The 20,271-nt window shown below is 45.0% G+C and overlaps 1 protein-coding gene across 1 annotated transcript in view; it reads left to right on the top strand.

Moving 5' to 3' along the window:
• LAS1L (LAS1 like, ribosome biogenesis factor) overlaps window positions 1-20,271 on the top strand; it is a 51,364-nt gene that overhangs the window by 24,392 nt on the left and 6,701 nt on the right. Inside the window, exons 8-12 of the mRNA XM_024197325.3 lie at window positions 3,250-3,335; window positions 4,408-4,623; window positions 5,426-5,564; window positions 6,210-6,592; window positions 9,725-9,872. Of these exons, the coding sequence (XP_024053093.2) occupies window positions 3,250-3,335; window positions 4,408-4,623; window positions 5,426-5,564; window positions 6,210-6,592; window positions 9,725-9,872 (972 nt within the window). The remainder of the gene's footprint in view (window positions 1-3,249; window positions 3,336-4,407; window positions 4,624-5,425; window positions 5,565-6,209; window positions 6,593-9,724; window positions 9,873-20,271) is intronic.

The following is a 20,271-nucleotide window of genomic DNA, read 5'->3' as shown; positions in this document are numbered from 1 at the left end:
GGGGGATCAATTTAAGATACGCAAATTCAGCTACGCAAATAGCGTAGCTGAATTCGACGTATCTGATCCGACTTACCCCGCTGTGAGGACGGCGGCAAATAGACCGCCGCGGCTCCCCCATCGACGGTGCTTACTCCTACCTGGGCTGGTGGAGTATGCGCGTTGATTCGGGGTCGATTATCGCGTCCCGAAGAGATGCGATAAATCGATTCCCCGAGAGATCGATTTTCTACCGCCAATCCGGGCGGGTAGTGAAGACCAGCCCTAAAAATGACAAGTTTACTAGTTCACTGATTTTGGCAATCCAGGTGGCAGAGTCCGGGGCTAACGGGGTCCACTAACCTCTTCTAGTACCCCATACAACCTGAGAAAACCTGTCATTTAGCATTCCTACATGACACTGGGTCCAGTTCATTGCTATGGTTCTGTCCATATAGACCACATGTGTGCAGTGGTGGAAAGGCAGGAAGATGCCACTAGAGATTAAAAGCAGAATTAGTTTCCAGTGCTAAAGAATCTCCTGATGCCTCAGGGCAGGGTTGACCAACCTGAGCCTGAGAAGGAGCCACAATTTACCAATGTATATTGCCAGAGAGCCACAGTAATACATCAGCAGCCCCACTCTCAGCGCCTTGCTCCCAGCGCCTCCCGCCGACCAGCAGCCATGCTGATCAGCGCCTCCCCCTCCCTCCTTCAGCTGTTTCGTGGTGTGCAGGAGGCTCTGGGGAGGGTGGGAGGGGGAGCGAGGGCATGGCAGGCTCAGGGGAGGGGGTGGGAAGAGGTGGAGTGTGGGCCTGTGGCAGAACCAGGGGTTGAGCAGTGAGCACCCCCTGGCACAGTGGAAAGTTGGCACCTGTAGTTCCAGCCCCGGAGTTGGTGCCTATACAAAGAGTGTGGCTCCGGAGCCACAGGTTGGCCACCTCTGCCTCAGGGGACTGACCCAGTCACCTCCCTGAGTCAGCTGTGCTTGTCATCCCTGTTTGCATAATCACACGTTTGAGGCTGCATCTCCATGGATGTGACCTTAAATAGTCAGTGAGGAACAGTCATTGTATCTAGGACTATAGTAATTATCCTAGAACGGATTCCAGAAAAGAGAGGGATCTAAATCTGAACCTATTCTGTAAGGCAAGTCGCAGTCTACTGCTGGCCTTTCTAGTAGCTGGGGTCTCGCTGAATCACTTAGTTGCTGCAATTTGGTGTAGTGTTTGTGTATGTTTTACCTGCACCCAGAGGCCTTTGAATTGGGCTCATGTCTGTAGAATCTTAGATCAGATCTATTTAACTTGCCTTGATGTTCAGATTTGGGTTTGGGGATTGCCCCTCCCCCCCCCCCACGACAATAAAAGCCTCAGACATCCTGTAACAAAGCATGTCTTGTTTAACGCTGGTTCTGCCTCTGTAAACCCAAAGAAAATAGAAGCAGAGATGCCATTTCCTCTCACTTAAGCATTCTGCATTTGAAAATGGCTGGTTTGATATTTGTGCTGTTATTTTTAATGCTGTCCTTTGTGTATTACCAAACACTGGACTAAGCAGAAACCCTTATTCAAATAATGAGCGGCCGTAGGAATTTATACCTGGACCTACTGCTTCTTCTCACTGCCAACCTCCAGCTCAACCTATATGAACTAGAGAGTTTAAATGAGTTTCCTCTGTCTCCCACTTCAGTTGCACCAAGTCCTTGTACTAGCAATTGCACGTCATCTTGGGCTGTGAGTTTCAGCTCTCCCATGCTAACCATGGCAGCTGTTAGGATGGGAGACCTCAAAGTACATCCCAGGTACTGCAGAAAATGGCATTGGCAATTCAGTAGGGGGTGCCCTTCTTCTGACATTTGAACTAGTATCTTTAATATAGTCATGGGGGATGCTTTTCTGCCAGAGGTTCAGAGATGTCATTTTTCAGATGGGACTTAACAGTCCTGACTGCTTGTGGTCCTTCTAGATCAGGGGTCGGCAACGTTTGGCACGCGGCTCACCAGGGTAAGCACCCTAGCGGGCCGGGCCAGTTTATTTACCTGTTGACGCGGCAGGTTCGGCCGATCGCAGCCCCCACTGGCCGCGGTTCGCCATTCCGGGCCAATGGGGGCAGCGGGAAGCCGCGGCCAGCACATCCCTCGCCCGCGCCGCTTCCCGCCGCCCCCATTGGCCCGGGACAGCGAACCGCGGCGAGTGGGGGCCGCGATCGGCTGAACCTGCCACGTCAGCAGGTAAATAAACTGGCCCGGCCCACTAGGGTGCTTACCCTGGCGAGCCGCGTGCCAAACATTGCCGACCCCTGTTCTAGATCCCGGTTGTTAGACCTCTACCACGCATTATCGGAATTAATCATTTTAATGAAAAACATAGTGCTGAATCCCCTGCACTGCTTCTGAAATGTCAATGCCTTGGGATTTTCCCCCCTTACCAGAGTACAAGTGTTAACCGTAGTGTCCTGGTCACATTCTGGTTTGGAGGATTGCGTTTCCCCTCCAGTTTCAGTGGGTATCTTAACTCCTAGACTACAGTTTGTATAGTGTTTTGGGGCCCTATTAATAGGCTTGGCAGAACTCAATTTTTATTTTTATCAATTTTTAATTGAAGTTTCTGCTGGGTGTCAGCGGCCTGGCTAACCCCCCAACTATGGGGGAGGCCACGCCACTACTGAATATCTCCTGCTGGAGTACTCCTCACAGTCCTGGCTGGGGATCTGTGCTCTGTCCCTCCAGGACTGCTGCCGCCTCCTCGCACCTCGTGCCTCCAGGGATTGTGTCTCAGCTGCCCTGAAACCATGCAGGGAGCCCTCTGCAGTTCCACTGTCATGGGAATTGAGTAAGCGGGTCCTGATGGAGCAGATCAGAGACCCCCGCACTCCCAACTGGTGTGTGAGAGAGTAGATCTGTGATGGTAGGGCTGCACAAGGCTCCCTGCGCTGCCACAGGGCTGGTGGCACCCAATCTCTGCAGGTGCAAGGGGGAGGGAGGCTGCATTTGTGCTGCTTGTTTATCGATTGGGTTTTTTTGTTTTGGTTTTTTTTGGTGTTGATTTAAGGGTGTCAGCTGAAGTTGACATTTAATGACCTTAGTTGATTAAAGTCAAATCCTGCCAAGCCTGCCTGTTAAGGAGCTGCCACGTCCCACCACATTTCAGCAGCAGGTGAAATGAAGCCCGTGTATATAGTATGTGAAGTGTTTTGGGGGTCAGGACAAGAGATGCTTTGGAAATGCAAGGTATGGATGGGACTAATGGGGATTTCTATTTGTTCTAGGGAGGTGGTGGCTGAAGCTCTGCTAGATGATGGCTCTCTCATTCCAACTGTGGAACAGCTGGAGACTTTAAATATCAAGTGTGAAGGTTAGTGTCTCAGACTTTATGTGAAATCCTTTAAATGAACACACCGGGGTCAGGGCAGTGAGTTAGGCTTAATATGTTTTCTCATTATGATGAAAAACTAAGTTTGCATTAGTTTAATTTGTCTTGAAACATGCTGTGTACTTGCGCCAGGCCTACTCTCCTGTCCCTCCTGTCTACTACAAGTTTTTGTAAATCCTACCCCATCTTTTTGGAGGCCCCCCTTTTTTTTTCATGTTTGCCTTTTTGCTTCTGTACCCACTCCTACATGCATGAAGGCAGACCTTCCATGTCAATGCTGCAGTTAAGTGGTTGCAAGCGGAAGCTTCCTTCTAAGTCTGATTGTGACTGTATGCCTCTCTCTTGCTGTATCTACGATAGCTATGGGTTTCATGGAGACCACAGGAATTTCCATTTGGAACTGGTCAAAAATAATGTTCTTGCCCTTGTATGACCGCCTCTAGCTGTGACTTGCTTCTGTGTTGCTGCTCACAGGTTGGGTGAGACTGCACTGATAGACATGAACATTGGCCCCTTTAAAATACCAGTCTAAAGAGTGTTGGGCACCCAAGCCCTATTTTCATTGGAAATCGGGTGACTAACTCCGTTGGGACCAATTGAAAATCCCCACCTAAGAGATTCCCAGGGGGTTATTTTCACGTTTCTGTAATTATATTACAGTAGTAGAGCTCTTTGGAGCTGCTCAACACTATGTTGCTTTACCCTATACTAATCCTTTTTATAGTATCTTTTTAGATAGATTAGCTCTTAATTATGTGGGAGTTGAGCTTATGATGGCAAAGCATTAGCAAAACAGAGAGAGGTTTTCCTGTGGCTTACAGCATGATTAGATCAAGCTTCATATTTTCTGCTTTCATTGAAAAATTGTATGTATTACCTAATTATCTATTCATTGTTTTTCCTGTCTTTGCTGATTATAAATGATTCAGAGTGGGATGCCAGGAGTAATATAGGGCCACTGAATACAGTATATGCGACTCACTTTTGAGCTATCAGATGTTATGTTTAAAATACTTTATCATTTAAGTGTAGTATTTTTGTTTTTTTCCCATAGAAAATAAACAGTTGCTGGATTTCAAAATCCCTCAGACATTTTACTACTTCTGGCAGCCTCTGCTAAAGGGCCTCCAGTCCCGAGACTTTACACAGACCCTGCTAGAGAAAATGTTTGCTGACCTGAAGCAGTGTTCTGAATCTTCAGAACTCAGGCCTCAGTTCCTGATCAACTGGATTGCTGAGATTCTGACTGCCAACGCCAAAGCTAAAGCCAGTGAGTGAGTCTGAAATTCTTTAGGTTCTATATGAAGATGGCTTTAAAATCCTCTCCTGTTTCAGTGCAAGGAATGGGGAAGATGGTACTTCTTTCAAGTCGGAAATTCAGGATCCTAATTACACTGGTCATATTAATTTACTATGGCTTTCAAGATCTCTGTTTTCATGCTTTTTAACTTGCACTTTCTGGGTACCCTTTAGTTCATTGTAATATATGGAAAAATGATTTCCAAAACTTCATTATGGGTTTTATCAAGACTTGAAAGGTGGTAACTTTTCCTGTAAGGGACCAATGCCCCAGCATGGTGTTGAGAGCACTGCACTGCTAACATGCTGTTTTGTACATAAAACCTGAACCAGTAGTTTGTGTTATTACAGATGCCAGTTGGACTTCTCATAATAAGCAGTTCTTAGGAATCCCTGGCTTCCAGTGCTGTGCTCAGACCACTAGGTCATACAGTGCTGCTTTTGCAACACCCCGGGGTTACTCTGTGTCCTGACCAGACCCCACTATGGCTGTTCTCATTTTGTTCTTCCTACTTATGCATATGTTGCCTTTGGGTGAGCTGTCTTTCACTTCCTGTCCTGAACTTTTTAGAGTTGCTGAAACTGCCAAATTATTGTATGTTGTGTTTCACTCCAGAGGCACCTGCATTCCACAGCTGGTTGGAATGATGGCCTGAAAAGCACATGCCTCTTAAGGGTGAAAGGTGCTATAGAAATGTAAAAGGTTGGTTATAAACATGTTTCTTATGTTGAGAGTCCCCTCTCTTCTTCATCCTTTTTTTTTTTTTTTTAAGGAAGGAAAGTGAGACGCCCTTCACGGAGTCAGATAAACAAAAGGAAGCTGTTTCTCCGTCGAGTTTCCTTGCAGTGGATAAAGCTCATTGATGAATGTTTGGCAGCTCCTTGCTGGGCGACCCCACACCTCCTGCAGCGGTAGGTGTGACCCCATCTCTTTGAAAAAGGACAGAGGGGACAGGAAGCAGATCATATGCAACCTGGTCAGAGCCATTGAAAAGAAGTATGTTCAGTTGTGGCTGGGACTCCTTCACTGACCTGCTGTCACCCTTGTGAAAACCCTTTGGTGTATCCTAAACCTATATTGTTTCTGCTGTTCTCTCCACTGGTGCTACGAGAGAGAAAGCAGCAGAATTTTTCAGGTCTCTCTTTCAAAAAACAAATTTAGTAGAGTGGAGTAGAGAAACTAGAAATTGGTGACAAAAAAAATCTACATTTGAGGTATCCGAAAAGCAATATGGGCAAAGAATCATGATGAAGCTGGTTGACGTTAACAATGTAGTGAGAGCTTATAAAGGTTGTAATCTGTGCTTTTTCATGAAAATCATTAGGGGGGAAATTAAGAAAAAAATCAGAATATTTAAGAAAACAAAGAGGGAGAGTGAGTAGCCTAGGACCCCACTCAGCTTGGGAGGATTACCACCTCTGTCACGTGCACCATCCCGATGGCATGGGAGAACTGGTTTAGAAGAGCTCATGTTTAAGAGCTGCTGGATTCCATAAACCTCTGTCCTGGAGTCTCTTCTTGCTTGTAATGCTTTGGTTCCCTCCTTCTCTTTCTAGGATCCTGTCAGACATGGAGCCTCCCTTGCCTTCAGATGCTCAGGAGAACCTTCTCTATCTCTCCTCCATCTACACCCAAGAAGGAGGCTCTCTCTCCAGTCCAGGCTCTTCGTCAGACAGCAGTGGGCAGCCAATTTACACCACTGAGAGCTTACAGTGGAAGGCTAGACAGGAGAATCAGGCCAAAGCCCATAGGGTGGAAAGGCGAGAAACTGTACTGGGTGGTCTTGGTGAGGAAGAAGACAATGGGGAGGAGGAAGCTGAGGAGGAAGAGATGGAAGCTGAGTCAACGCCTTTGGAGGAACTTCTTCATGTTGATAACATGATGGTTATTGCTGAGAAAAGGGCAGCACTGCATGGGTCCATCTGGCAGATCAGTGCAGGTAAAAGTGATTTGAAGACTTATTCTGATGCCCTGGGTCTCTCTTTGTCACCACTAAATATAAATTGAAATGCACAGTGGCCCCTCAATACTTTCAGCCTGGTTAAGACTGAAGCTTACTTCAAATCCATGTTAAAGCTAAATCCCTGTAAACTGTTTTTTCAGCCTGCCACTTATAGGCAGCTCCCTTCTCGTGGCTCCCATGACACTGTGGTTACTTTTTACAGGTACACACAGCTAATGCTTCATTAACTTTCATATCACTGTGGTTAAAATTCCAGTTTACCTTGTTGGTGGAGAAGGGTGTGGGCTAGCGGTGAGCAGCAAAGAAAATATGAACATTTCATGGACTTTGGCAATACATGCTGAAAGCCTCCCCTTATCAGACCAAGAGTTCATTAAAAATGTTATTTATGTATTTCCAGTGGTGTGCAAAGTGCTTTTCAGACAAGTACCATGCTCCAGGAAGCTTGCAATATACACAGCCAGCCTTCAAATGGATGAAACGAGACAAGGAATTCAGGGAGCAAATGGAGTCTTAGAGGCCAGAAAGGGGACCACGCAAGATCATCTAGTTTGACCTCCTGTATATCACAGGCCACCAACACCACCTAGTAACCTCACACTAAACCCAACAACTGGAATTAGACCAAAGTTTTACAACCCTGAGGAGATTAAACTATTGTGTTTAGGGTAGTTTAGCAACCACATTTTTAATTCTAAGATTACGTCCCACTACTATTGAATACTTATTTTTTGAAGGGCTAGGAGGATTTTAAGGTTTACAGGGTTCATTGAAGAAGCATGATTTGTTAAAGACTTTTGTGCGGGGAAGGGATGGGGAGGAAAGAACTGGTGAGTCAGATCAGGGAAGGCATTCCAGATACATTCGCAACAATGCGAAAGGCAATTCACTCAGATACTTTTCCTAAGTACATTATTTTTTGTTTGTCTAAGCAATTATCTTTAATCAAATTGATGTTGGGTCACTAGAGTTGAATGTTCAGGTGAGTGGGAGAATGAAGTAATAGTGAAATGAGCAACTTTTCCATGGCAAGCAGGAGTTGGAAACATTCGGTTCACATTCTATGGCTGGCTGGAATAGAAAGCCTTTTCAGTGCTGTGTTTGGTTTGCGTGCATGGCTCTGCCAACGTGGTTCTGTTATATTGGTTCCACTTTCAGTAGCTTGACAAGTGAGGTTGCTCTGTTTTACCCTTCTTCCTGCACCCCCCCACCCACATTCTTACTTGGAACATGCAATACCACTTATTTTTTTAGACTGAGCAGGTTCCTGTTCTCCCCTCTCCAAAGTAGTAGCCATCCCTTTATCAGGAAAGCAAACAAGTTTTGAGAAGCCTTGCTTTCCAAACAATGATATGCGACACATCTATGTTTGACTTGGCTTTTGAAATTTAGGAGATGATTTGGATTTAGCATTATCTGCTGAACTTTGAGTATGAGGTACAAACAAACAGCCTCATTACTGCTGTCCAAGTTGGCACACTGTCACGGGGACTATCAGAAACTGAATAAAGGAGTAGGAAGTGGTGGGGAAGATGTAACTGTGCCCATCATCGTTTTAAGAACCTACCAGTTGATAAAAGGATGTGTACTTTCCAGGTATTGCTATGTTCCCTCTTTTTCACATTCTCCCCCCAGTCATGTGCAAATGATTCTTTACAGGTTATTCAGGATTCCCCCAGCTTTTATCTTGCTTCCCTTCTATTCTGTAGGGCAAGTTCCTGTTTTCAGTTACTACTGTATTTTCCTAACACTTCTAGGCTAGGACTTTTAAAGAGGCCTAAGTTCAATGTGAGATTGGTGTCAAACTCCCTTATGCTTTTTTGGAAAATCCCAGTTTGAATCCCCCTTATCTTAAGTGATCTTGTTCCGATTATCCAATTCCCACTTGGTTAAAAATATATTTCCTCTCTTCTGCTCCTGTCTTTGCTGATGGGATACCGGCAAAGAGGTTACTGTGGATGGAAACCAAAGGAGCAAACTGCTAGTGGCAAATATGCAGCTTTCTGCTCCTTAAAATGGGGGAATGTCTTACATGTGTGCAAGTGGCTCTTTCCATGTACTAGATCTTGGATTTTTTTAGGAACCAAATCAGGTGCTTTTCCAAAGTGTAATGTTGAATTAACGCACATGAGCAGCTTTGTTAGTTTTCAAATGCCACAAGTAAATTAAAACAAAAAAAAAATCTAAATTTAAATAAAAGAAATTGCTCTAGAACGTGACTCTGAAGAAGACTTGGGGTCATGGTGGATAATCAGCTGAACGTGAGTTCCCAGTACAATGCTGTGGCTAAAGGGGCTAACGTGTTCCTTAGATGCATAAGTGGGAATCTCAAATAGGAGCAGAGAGGTTATTTTACCTGTGTATTTGGCACTGGTGCAATCACTTCTGGAATGTGTTCAGTTCTGGTGTCCACAGTTCAAGAAAGATGTTGATAAATTCAGGAGAGTTCAGAGAAGAACGATTGTTACGGTTTCTAATCTTTTATTGTGATCGACTCAAGGAGCTCAAACTTTTAATGAAGAAGAATGCTAAAGGATGACTTGATCAGAGTCTATAAGTACCCGCTACATGGGGAACAAATATTTGATAATGGGATCTTCAATCTAGCAGAGAAAGGTATAGCATGATCCAGTGGTTGGAAGATGAAGCAAGACAAACTCCAACTGGAAATAAGGTGTAAATTTTTAACAGTGGGGTAATTAACCATTGGAACAGTTTTCCAAGGGTTGTGGTGGATTCTCCATCACTGGCAACTTTTAAATCAAGATTGGATATTTTTCTACAAGATCTGCTCTAGGAATTATTTTGGGGAAGTTCTATTGCCTGTGTTATAGAGGAGGTCAGACTGGATGACAAGAATGGTCCTTTCTGGCCTTGGAATCTGTGGGGTTTAATAACTCAGAGTATCCCAAAATGTTTGGACAAGCTGCACTTTGGAGAAGCAGCAGAAGTCCGAATCAAAATTTGGAGATGTTATTCCCAAATGTATGCTACACAATTCTTGCATGAGATATGAAATGCACGAACAGCCCACATACTGTTTTCTGAAGTTTAGTTAGAAAGCGCACGCTTCTTGTTTTGTACCATGAATGTTGTTTTCCCACCCAGATGGAGTGCAGTGGAAAGACTTTCCTCTTGGGAAACTTCCAGGTCAGACAGATGACCCTGATAGCCTATTGGTGGATAGTTATTCTATGATGTCCATGCTCGATCAGCCAGTAACAAGAGACGACGGAAGGAACTCCCCCAGTACAAAGTAAGTAGTGGTATGGGTGGGGGTGTCTGACATTATGCTATCAAGTACATGTTGTTTATGCTCAGCCCTGCACCACCCCAAGAAGAGTCTGAGACAGCTGTAGCAGTTTGAGAAATGTTTAATTGTTCTCTCTCTCTCTGCTAGCATTTCATTGACTTCTAGTCTGAGGATACAGGAAGAGGCCGGAGAGGGTTACTTTAAATTAAAAAAAAAAAAAAAAAAAAGTCTGTTTTGAGCAAAGTACTTGGCTGAATCTCACAGGAAAACGGCAGGGGGCATAGAGACCTTTACCGTGACAAGATAAATTAACTCTGTAATGTGGTAGTCCAAATTGTACTATTTTAACCACAGGCAAATTCATTCAGTGATGTCACTGGGTAAAATACGCTCTCCCAGCAACTACTATCACTACCTCCTACCCAGATCCCTCAAGTTAAGTTAAAAATCCAAGTAACCTGAACAGCAGCTCTATGATGTGATGTGGTCAGGATGCCTTTAATGGAAAGCAGCATGGTCTTGTGGCTTAAGCCCTGCACTGGAAGCCAGGAGACCTGGGTTGTGTTCCTGGCTCTCGCACATACTCACTGCATAACCATAGGCAGGTCATTTAACCTCTTTGTGCATCAGTTTTCCCATATTAGCCTACCTTGCATGGGATAGGTGTTGAGACTTAATGAACAAGTGTTTGTAAAAGCACTTTGAAGTACTCTCGTGGAAGGGACTAAAAGAGAAATCAATTTTATCACGGGGCCACAGGCAATGGGTAACTGCAGAATATATGTCGTAATGTAGAATGGTGCTTCTTTTATATAACCAAGGAGATGAATATGCCCGGAAATTGGTGTGAGCAAACAGAAACTTATCTCACTTCATGTGCTCAATGTGACTATTACAAAATGTTTACTGAATGAGTTCATTATCAATGTAGTACAGTCTCAGCTATCCAGTCTCTGGTTAACCACAGGTGAGTCAGGCATCCCTGATGGCTATTCTCATCATGCTTAGTTTCCCTGTGAGACCTTGTTTGTGCTTCTGTAAACCTTCAGAAAATCAGGGCTACCTATAATGGGACGAAAGTTATCTTTGCCTGGCAGTGACGTGCACACCCTCTGAATCTCATCCAGCATCTCACTATGCATCTTTAGAAAGCAGTGGCAGTCATTTTCTGAATGGAGGAATCGTACCCTACACTAATCTTTGTTCCCTATATCTTCTCCCACCAAGAATAATTTTGAGAGATTTTTTTTTTTTTTGTTATTGCCACCATTATAAAAGCAGCTTTTTTTTTTTTTTTTCCTGTCACCAAAGATCTGCCCCCCCGGGTTGCATCCAGCCTCAATGAAGAATTACAGGATGGGCTGGAGATGGTGGTAGTATTGGAGGAAGCTTTAGCTGAGTCGTTTCTTTTAGGGAATGGGACTGCTCTGGTTAATGTGGAGTTAGCAATTCCATTTTAAGACTTTTTAACTTGGCTATGGTATTCACCCTTTTAATCCAATAGCTCTGCCAGGGCAAGGCTGTTTGACTGTCGAATCAATTTTGTCTCTTACATGGCAGTATAGAGGCACAGAAACTGTTACTTCTTCAAAAACAAAATACCGTATGTACTTGTTCATTAGCCCATTCGTTTATAAGCTGACCCCCCAAAACGGATAGGTAAAACTATCAAAAACTGTATGACCCTTTCATAAGCCGACCCTATATTTCAGGGGTTGGAAAACTTTGGCTCCCGGCCTGTTAGGGTAAGCCGCTGGTGGGTTGGGATGTTTTGTTTACCTGGAGCGTCTGCAGGCATGGAGCCCCTCAGCTCCCTGTGGCCACGGTTCACCATTCCCAGCCAATGGGAACTTCCCGCAGCTCCCACTTCCCGCAGTTCCCATTGGCTGGGAACAGCGAACCGCGGCCACAGGGAGCTGGGGGGCTCCATGCCTGCAGACACTCCAGGTAAACAAAACTACAATGTATTAGATCAGGGATCAGCAACCTTTGGCACGCGGCTCGCCAGGGTAAGCACCCTGGCGGGCCAGGTCGGTTTGTTTACCTGCCGTGTCTGCAGGTTCGGCCGATTGCGGCTCCCACTGGCCGCAGTTCGCCGTTCCAGGCCAATGGGGGCGGCGGGAAGCGGCGCGGGCCGGGGCACGTGCTGGCTGCTGCTTCCTGCCGCCTCCATTGCCCTGGAGCGGCAAACCGCGGCCAGTTTGGCCGAACCTGCGGACGCGGCAGGTAAACAAACCGGCCTGGCCCGGCCCACCAGGGTGCTTACCCTGGCGAGCCGCGTGCCAAAGCCTGCTGATCCCTGTATTAGATATTCAATTCAATGATTCCATAGAGTTTAAAATCATCAAATTTTGGTGTAGACCCGTTTATAAGCCAACCCCCACTCTTTGATACGTCATTTTTTTACCAAAAATATTTGGCTTATGAACGAGTATATACAGTATAAGTAAATGGCAGTTCCTGCATTCCTACCCATTGCATTTGTGATAGCTACCACACTGAAAACCTTTAGACCCATGGTTCTCAAACTGGTCTGTAAAGCCTGTCCTAGTGTTCTGGAGAAGGAAACATGAGATTCATATATTTCAGAATTGGGTGTTGGGAGAGTGAGTCGGTTTGTGAAGTCTCTTGCACATCATTGGTCCACAGAATGAACAAGATCTGGAACAATTGTTAGTGTCTTTCAGGCTATGGAACATACAAACAAGTTCTTCTTTCCTCAGGCAAAAAGAAGCTTTCAGTAAAGAGACCAAGTGGATTGTGTGGACTGTGGTTTTCTGCATGCAATTCAAGGAATTTTGTCCACTTGGTTACTGTAACAGAATCAGCTATGGCAATTACAGTTGCTATGGAATAATTCATGCTCATTAGATATTCCTGTAGTGTAAGGTGACCTTTCTGAGCTGGCTTTGGATGTTGCTGTGTTTGCATCAGGTTAACCTTTGGAGAGTGACAGCCCCATTTTCCAATTGGAACTCCTTAATTTATCCCATTATCAGATCAGTCTGCCTCAATCATAGAAACTTGAAGTAGAGATCTGTGTAAGCTAGAAAGCTTCTCTCTCACCACAACAGAAGTTGGTCCAATAAAAGATATTGCTTCTCCCATCTTGTCTCTGTCACAGTAAGCACAGATGATCAACTGAATGGAGCCACAATAGTACACTTTTCTCTTAGTCCGCCCCAAGGACTGTGTTGCTGCTTGATTGGTCAGGGTAAAATTAGACATTGGTGTGTTTGGTAATTAAAGTGAGATCTCTTCCATTTAAAGTGAGATCTTCAACCCCTCAGACCTGTAGCATGCTGCTTGTTTTCCAAGTCACCCAAGCCATGAACTCAAACCATCACAACATGTTTCACGTAGGGAAAACCTTGGAATTTAGAGATCTATTTTTAATTAAATCTCTATATCCCAAAATTGATACTGCTGTGTATGGAGCCTTTTCCTTGAAGAATACAACATCCAGCTATATAACTAGTATTTAGATCGACGAGAGAAGACATCAGAATGGGGAGCTGTGGTAGAACTTTAGTTTTGTCACATTGACAACAAATGCTCTGATGGGAGACTGGTTGCTTGTTCTTTAATGGTCACTCATTTCCCATCAGTAGATTTAAAGACTTGTCTACACGGTCCTATATTTTGGACTACAGGGGCATGAATTGCAGTGTGTGCCAAAGCACTGCACTTTAACTCCCCCGTGTAGCTGTTGCAGGCATGAACTAAAAGGTACCTGGTTCACATTAACGTAGTTCTGTTTGAAGATGAAGATGATTATATTAACATGAACTACATAGTTCATGCCTGCGGCATCCACAGGGGGGAGTTAGAGCACAGCACTATGGGGCATGCTGAGGTTCATCCCCCTCCCGCTCCGGTCAAAACTGCAGGGCCATGTAGACAAACTCTTGGTTTTGCTATACAGTAGAGACTCCTGCTTATGGAGGCTGCAATAAAACACGTGAAAGAATGGTGTAATTCATTCCCCAGGTTTGATTGCAACTTGTTACTCTAGATGCCAGCTGCAGAATATGCCCTTTGATTAACCCGGGTAGGCATAATGGCCATACTGTAGTCCCAAACTATTTCTCAGAATTGGTGATGATACAGTTTTTCCAAATTGTAGGGAATAAAAGTTACCCGACAGTCCCACTGTCTGGGACACTGCCATTTGCTGTCTACATGTGAAGGAATTCCTATGGATAGAAACTCCTCATTGGTCCATTGATTAGGAAGTTAAAATGTCTGGAACTTGGATTGTATTAAAGTTTGCCTGTAGCTAGCTGTAATTGTACAATCCCTGCCTCTGTTGCACACATTGATTTCCTTTGTTAGCAAAATTCAGTAATGTTGGTAATTTTATGGGCTGGATCACGATGCATCTGAGTTCACAGAGTGCCTTGCCAGTGAACTCATGGGAATAGTAGGGGGCCCTAATACTGAAAGCTGATTCCTTAGAACTTTGGTGCAGAGAGTATCCTATTTGAAAAGAAATTTTGGTCAAGTTATCAAGGAGCCCTATAACCAGGCGCAGTGGCGTGTGCCTGTAATCCCAGCTATTTGGGAGGCTGAGGCTGGTGGATCACTTGAGCTCAGGGGTTCTGGGCTGCAGTGTGCTATGCTGATCGGTTGTCTGGTGCCACTGACAGCCTGACCAGTGGGTGGCTGAAGGAATGGCTAGGACAACGCGAACGACGTGTTGTGATTGGCACTCTCTCTGTGAGGACTGATTGACCGATCGATCAAGGTGATCAGGGAGCCCTATGATCATCCCTTCCCCTACATCTTAAGCACATTCCAGGTGATTTAGTACATATTTGTAGATGGGGTTTGAAACAGTTACCAGACACTTGCTAGCTAATGGACTAAATCTGCTAGCTGGAGGCTGATATAAAATACTTGCAGAAGAGTGGAGTAGCCCAGTACATCCTGATGCCTGGGGAGGGCGTGAGGGAGAACAGGCATGAGTCATTGCTATGGGGTTCTCTTGTCTTTCTTGTTGCCCGATATGTTTAGAGTTCCTCCTGTCTGCTAGATCAGTGGTTCTCAAAGCCGGTCTGCCGCTTGTTCAGGGAAAGCCCCTGGGGGCTGGGCCGGTTTGTTTACCTGCCGCGTCCGCAGGTTCGGCCGATCGTGGCTCCAGGCCAATGGGGGCTGCGGGAAGCAGCGCTGGCCGAGGGATGTGCTGGCTGCCCTTCCCGCAGCCCCCATTGCCCTGGAGCAGCGAACCACGGCCAGTGGGAGCTGCAATTGGCCGAACCTGCGGACGTGGCAGGAAAACAAACCGGCCCGCCCGCCAGGGGATTTCCCTGAACAAGCGGCAGACCGGCTTTGAGAACCACTGTGCTAGATGAACCAGGAGTGTCTTGTTTTCTCCATTCCTGACCACACCCAGCTACTGCAAAGGGCGGGGGTGGGGGGGGGAAGTCTCTGCTCCCCTCCTTGTGCGGGAAGGAGTGGGCATAGAAGGTCTCTACAGCTTTCCACCCTTCCTTTCAGAGTTGCTGGAAACGAGAGGGGATCTCTCCCCACCCTACATGCTCTTCTTCACCCTCCCCCATTCCCCAGTCACTCCTACAACTCATAACATTAAGGGACAGTGCAAGCGAACAGAGATTTGCTTTTTGCTGAGTTGCTGGAAGGGAACTCAAGAGGCAGCAATTCTCTCCTCCATTGTTTGGAAAGAGGGGAGGAGGGGGAAGAACAAATACTCATCATCACAAAGTGCCTCCCTCAGACACCAAGTCCATGCTTTTAGTACTCCTGCGGGAGCCACTCGGTACAGCTGACAAGCATCTGGTTATTGTCACAGCTGCTTTCTGAGCAGCAATGGCATTAACCACATTCTAGTCACTTTCACTCCACTCCTGCCAGCTTACACCCACTCCCCACAGAGTATTTCCTACTTGCCAACATCCGCTGCAGTTTTCAAGCATTGCTTATAAATCATTGTACTAGAATTTTAGAGTTATATAACATTGGCTGTAATGTCTGAGCTGTAGGAATCCTACAGGCAGTGTTTCCAATGTGTGTGATTGTGGAAGGGTAGACTCCAGGGGCACCAGAATAGGGGAGACCAGGGCCCCATCACTTTTAAACGCTTTTACAGGCCGTAAGGGTAAGCGATGGGGTTGTGTGTGTGTGGGGGGTGCACGGAGAGGAGTGAGCGTGGGGTGGTGCAGGGGCAGGGTTTCAGGGGAAGGAGCAGTATGGGGGCAGGGCTCCCCACTTTGAGGGAGCTTCTGTCGCTCCTTGTAGACTCACCATTGGTGTGCCCTCTTGTGGCTGGCAGCTCTCAGCTCTAGTGATCCTGCTGATAGTCAGTCCGCCCCTGCAGTGGTCTATCCCCTCTCAAGACTCGGTCCTGCAGCCAGTTCACATTTAGTCCCAATCCCTTCCATTGTAACAAAGTACAACAAGAAATTCCAAACCCTTGCATCAGGTCTCTGGTCTTTGACTCTGGACCCAATGGTCATCACACCACCTCTCAAGGCTCTGAATTTTCATTATGTGCATCTCAGGGGCTTAACACCACTTTTTTAGTGGTTGGTAGGGGAACCCAGACCCATCCTCTACACAGGGACCCCTGGATGAGCAGCCAAGCTCTGCCAAACACAGTCCTGCCTCCTTGGATTCCTTCCTACCATAGCCTTTCTCTCAGCTCCCTCTGGGCTCTTTGTAATAAGAAACACCATCCAGGGCTTCTCCCCACAGGTCTGGTTTCTCATCCTGGTGTCTCATCCTGGTGTCATGGTCAACCACAAGAGCTTGCTTCAGTCATGTGTCTTCAGCTGTCTTCCCTCCCCAACCTTCCTCGTTGCCCTGGAGGAGCCTTCCTGTTCACCACAGGTCTCTCTACTAACAAAACAGTGACTACAGATTTCTTGCCTCTCTCCCTGCAGCACCTTGCTATGGTGCACTTCCTCTCTTTATAGCCATTACCCAGCTGGGTATCATCTTTAATTAGGGCTGGCCCACCTTCCAGGTGTAGCCAGCTAGATTAATTGGTCTTTCAAGCCCACATTAAACCTTACACCACCTGTATGGGGTACATACAGCATCACATAGATTGACAAGAAGGAAAAAACTCTTTGCATTTAGAGCCTGTGAACAGTTCCTTACAAGTAGAAAGCAGAAATGGCTTGAGACTCCATATATGACACCAGGGAACACCTGGTTCTTGCTCACTTGCTGTTTTGAGTATTGTATTCTCTTAGCATTGCTGCACCTGATCACTCTTCCTCATTTCTTTAGCTGCTTATGTGAAATTCATTTGCTGTATTAAATACTGCGAGGTAGTTCAAGCTATTGTAATTGCACAACAAAAGGAAGTAGCAGGTGAATACTATGATACTACTGCTAGCAACTGTTCCTCTCCCACGGAAGTTGATGGAACATAACCTTTGATGCATCAGAGTTGGACTGGGCCACGTTGATTAAATGGATTTTGGAGCATAAAATAACCTATCAGCAGCGGCTGTAGCCATTTTCAGGGTAAAACCTGCCAGAGTTTCCTTGCAAAAACTGGAGAACTTCTAGAGTGATTTTTCCCCCCCTCTTCTATTCGTTGATACAACTTTTAAATGCAACACACCATTGTATCCTTAAATGGAAAGTGCACTCGCGCAGCAAGGCTTACTCTGTGTAAAGTATTTCGAAAGTCTTGGTTGAAAAGACACCAAATAATTGCAAAAATGTTATTATTTATTTTTAAGCCAAAACTAAGGACCTTCAAAAATGTTTCTTAAATGAAAATGACGAGCAAGTAAAAGCTGTGACTCTAAAAAGTAGTCGCAACATGAAGAAATCCCTGGCAAACCCTTTGGGAGACTTTCCCCCAGACTGCATAATTTGTATAAGATGTTACATGTCAAGATTTAAAAGCCTCCTGCTTATAACTGACTTTGCAGTTGTTCCATGGGCTTTTAAGAGAATATTTTAAAAGTCAGGCTTGTAGTTGGTCCCAAATGACCCTTCCAGCCTGGAGAGGGCAGGTAGATGGGTAAAAAGGCACCTGTGTCTTTAGAGCCATTGTACTTTTAAAACAGTAAAGAAAAAGGTTTTATGTAGGTAATTTGGTACAGAAATGGATTTCCAACATCATAGGCAAACTTTCTTTCTTTATAAAGTATCCTTTGCAATGTGGCATTCAATTGTCCATCACAGCAGTGAGTCATACCAGAACATATTTGTCTTTATTTCTGAACATGAAGGCCCCCCATACTTAGTACTTCACCCCAAACAACAAATTAAAAGAAATGCTTTTTTCTGTCTCTCCACAGATGACCTCTAACAATCTGCTGTGGTTTCCATAGACTGAAATGAGGGGTAAACTTTGCTTGACACATGAAACAGGGCAGAGATTAAAAAAAGTGATTCCTGTAGGGTAGGGATGTCCCTGGGTAAAATGATAGATTGACTCATCAGCATGCTGAACAGAGAGCAGATGATGTTTCTGTGGAACAGAAACACGGAATAGAAATTAGTTTGTTGGAGACTTAATTGTGAGAGGTTTTTGGTAAAACTAAGGACCCAGATTAACTTTTTCCTTCAAGCGGATAACTGGAATGTTTACTTTATAACATAGCTATGGAACAACAGACAGGAAACATTGGTAAAACTGCTTAACTGGGGGAAGCCTTAACATTTCTCCTTAGTTCTTAAGCTAGTATTGTAATTTTTTCCACCCCAATTGCACTCTCATCCACAGCTCTTACCTTGACTGGAGAATAAATGACTGATAACCACCGTGATGTTGTATTTTTGGTGGGAAAATTTACAGAAAAGTGGACGTGCACATTTGCTTGATCCAGGAGGATGAAACCTAAACTGGCTTTACAGGGATGCATACTGTGCTGGCAGATATATATGCATGTGATGCCTTCACTTCCACCACGGAGTCATGCAGAGTTTTAATAATGCTTGGGTGAAAGCCCACAGAATCCTCCAGTGTCCCACAAACGACAACACAGGGATCTGACCCATTTTAGCTGTTTTCACTGTACTTTCAAACTGTCTAACTTCCTGCCTGCAGCAAAATGTTCCTTGGGTGCATGCATCGTTCCCCTTGAAATCCCCATAATGATTCTCCTCCCAGCAACAGAATAACTAATGACAAATGGCATCTAGTTTATCTACATATCTGCATCTATCCAGAGAGCTTTTGTGTGTGTGTGCGCATGTGTGTGTGTCTCTCTCTCTTTCTCTGTCATTTTGTAAGATTCTGGGGGAGGGATGTTGGGGTTTTTTTTGTCTCTTGATGTATAATTTATGTCAGTGCTCAGTAATTTGGTGTTGCAGAAGTGAATGCAATAGGTGATAGCAGAAACAGGCCTCAGTTCGATAGTAAGTGTGAATTTGTGACAGAGTTGTTGGTGTGGGTGGGTATTTTGTTCAAAGTGGAGTGGGGAGGAAGGTTTCTGGTCAGTCAGTCATGTGGTATGGAAGACTACAGCCAACCCTGAAGAGAGCAGTAACTGCTTCTTGAGATAAGTTCCCAGTAGGCTGTGGGAAACTTTTTGTGGTATTGCTGGGGGGAGAGGCCTTGACTGGTGGGATTTATAGAAGCAGCCATAAGGAAAACCAACTACACACAACTAATGATACCTTTGGAAATGTCGTTTCTCTGTGACTCAGGCTTTTTTTTTTTTTTTAATGTCTTGTGGTTGGGAGTGAGGGTTATTTACCACTTTTATCTTCAGCTCTCTGCTCTCCCCAGCATCTCTTGGAAGTGAAAGAGGAAGAGGGCAAGTGACGTATAGGATGCATCTGCCTTCCTGAAGAAATCACCTAACAGCTGACTTCAGCTGCAGCTTCTTGCAATTACAACACAGCAGAAACTAGCCCACACATAGCACTGCACAAGACATGCAGCTTGCGCTGCCTGTTTTATGTAACTTGAAATCAGACTAGATGATCACAGTGGTTCTTTCCAGCTTTATAATCTATGAATCTGTTCCTTATGCTTCTTGAGTGCCTCTTATCACAGTGGTACCCAAAGCAATTTTTAAACTGTGTATCTACGGAGATGATCTTGCCCACTGCTGAAGTGCAGCCACCTCTGGGATGGAACTTGGCAGCAGCTTAACAGTGCACAGCAACACATGTCCGTATCCTAAAAATCAAAGATTAAAAAGGCCTACTAAACCACATGAAGTCCACCTTCCACTCAGTGCAGCTTGGTCTCTGCAGTATTTGTTTCCAGAGTCTTTTGCAATTTAGTTTATTTGATGTTTTATTAAAAATATAATGAAAACAATTAGTAGTGGAATAATCCTTGATGTTGAAATTACCACAAGTAGCTGTAGAAATTGTGAGTTGTTGGGAGTCATTCTTGAATGAGAATGCTTTGTCGTGTTTTAAAATGGCAGTAGTGAAGAGGTTTCTGATTGACCTTGTGAGA

Source organism: Terrapene carolina, unplaced genomic scaffold (genome assembly GCF_002925995.2).
Source record: "Terrapene carolina triunguis isolate 2854851 unplaced genomic scaffold, T_m_triunguis-2.0 Scaffold131, whole genome shotgun sequence".
NCBI classification, from domain to species: Eukaryota; Metazoa; Chordata; order Testudines; family Emydidae; genus Terrapene; species Terrapene triunguis.
This window is presented reverse-complemented; position numbering and strand designations above follow the sequence as displayed.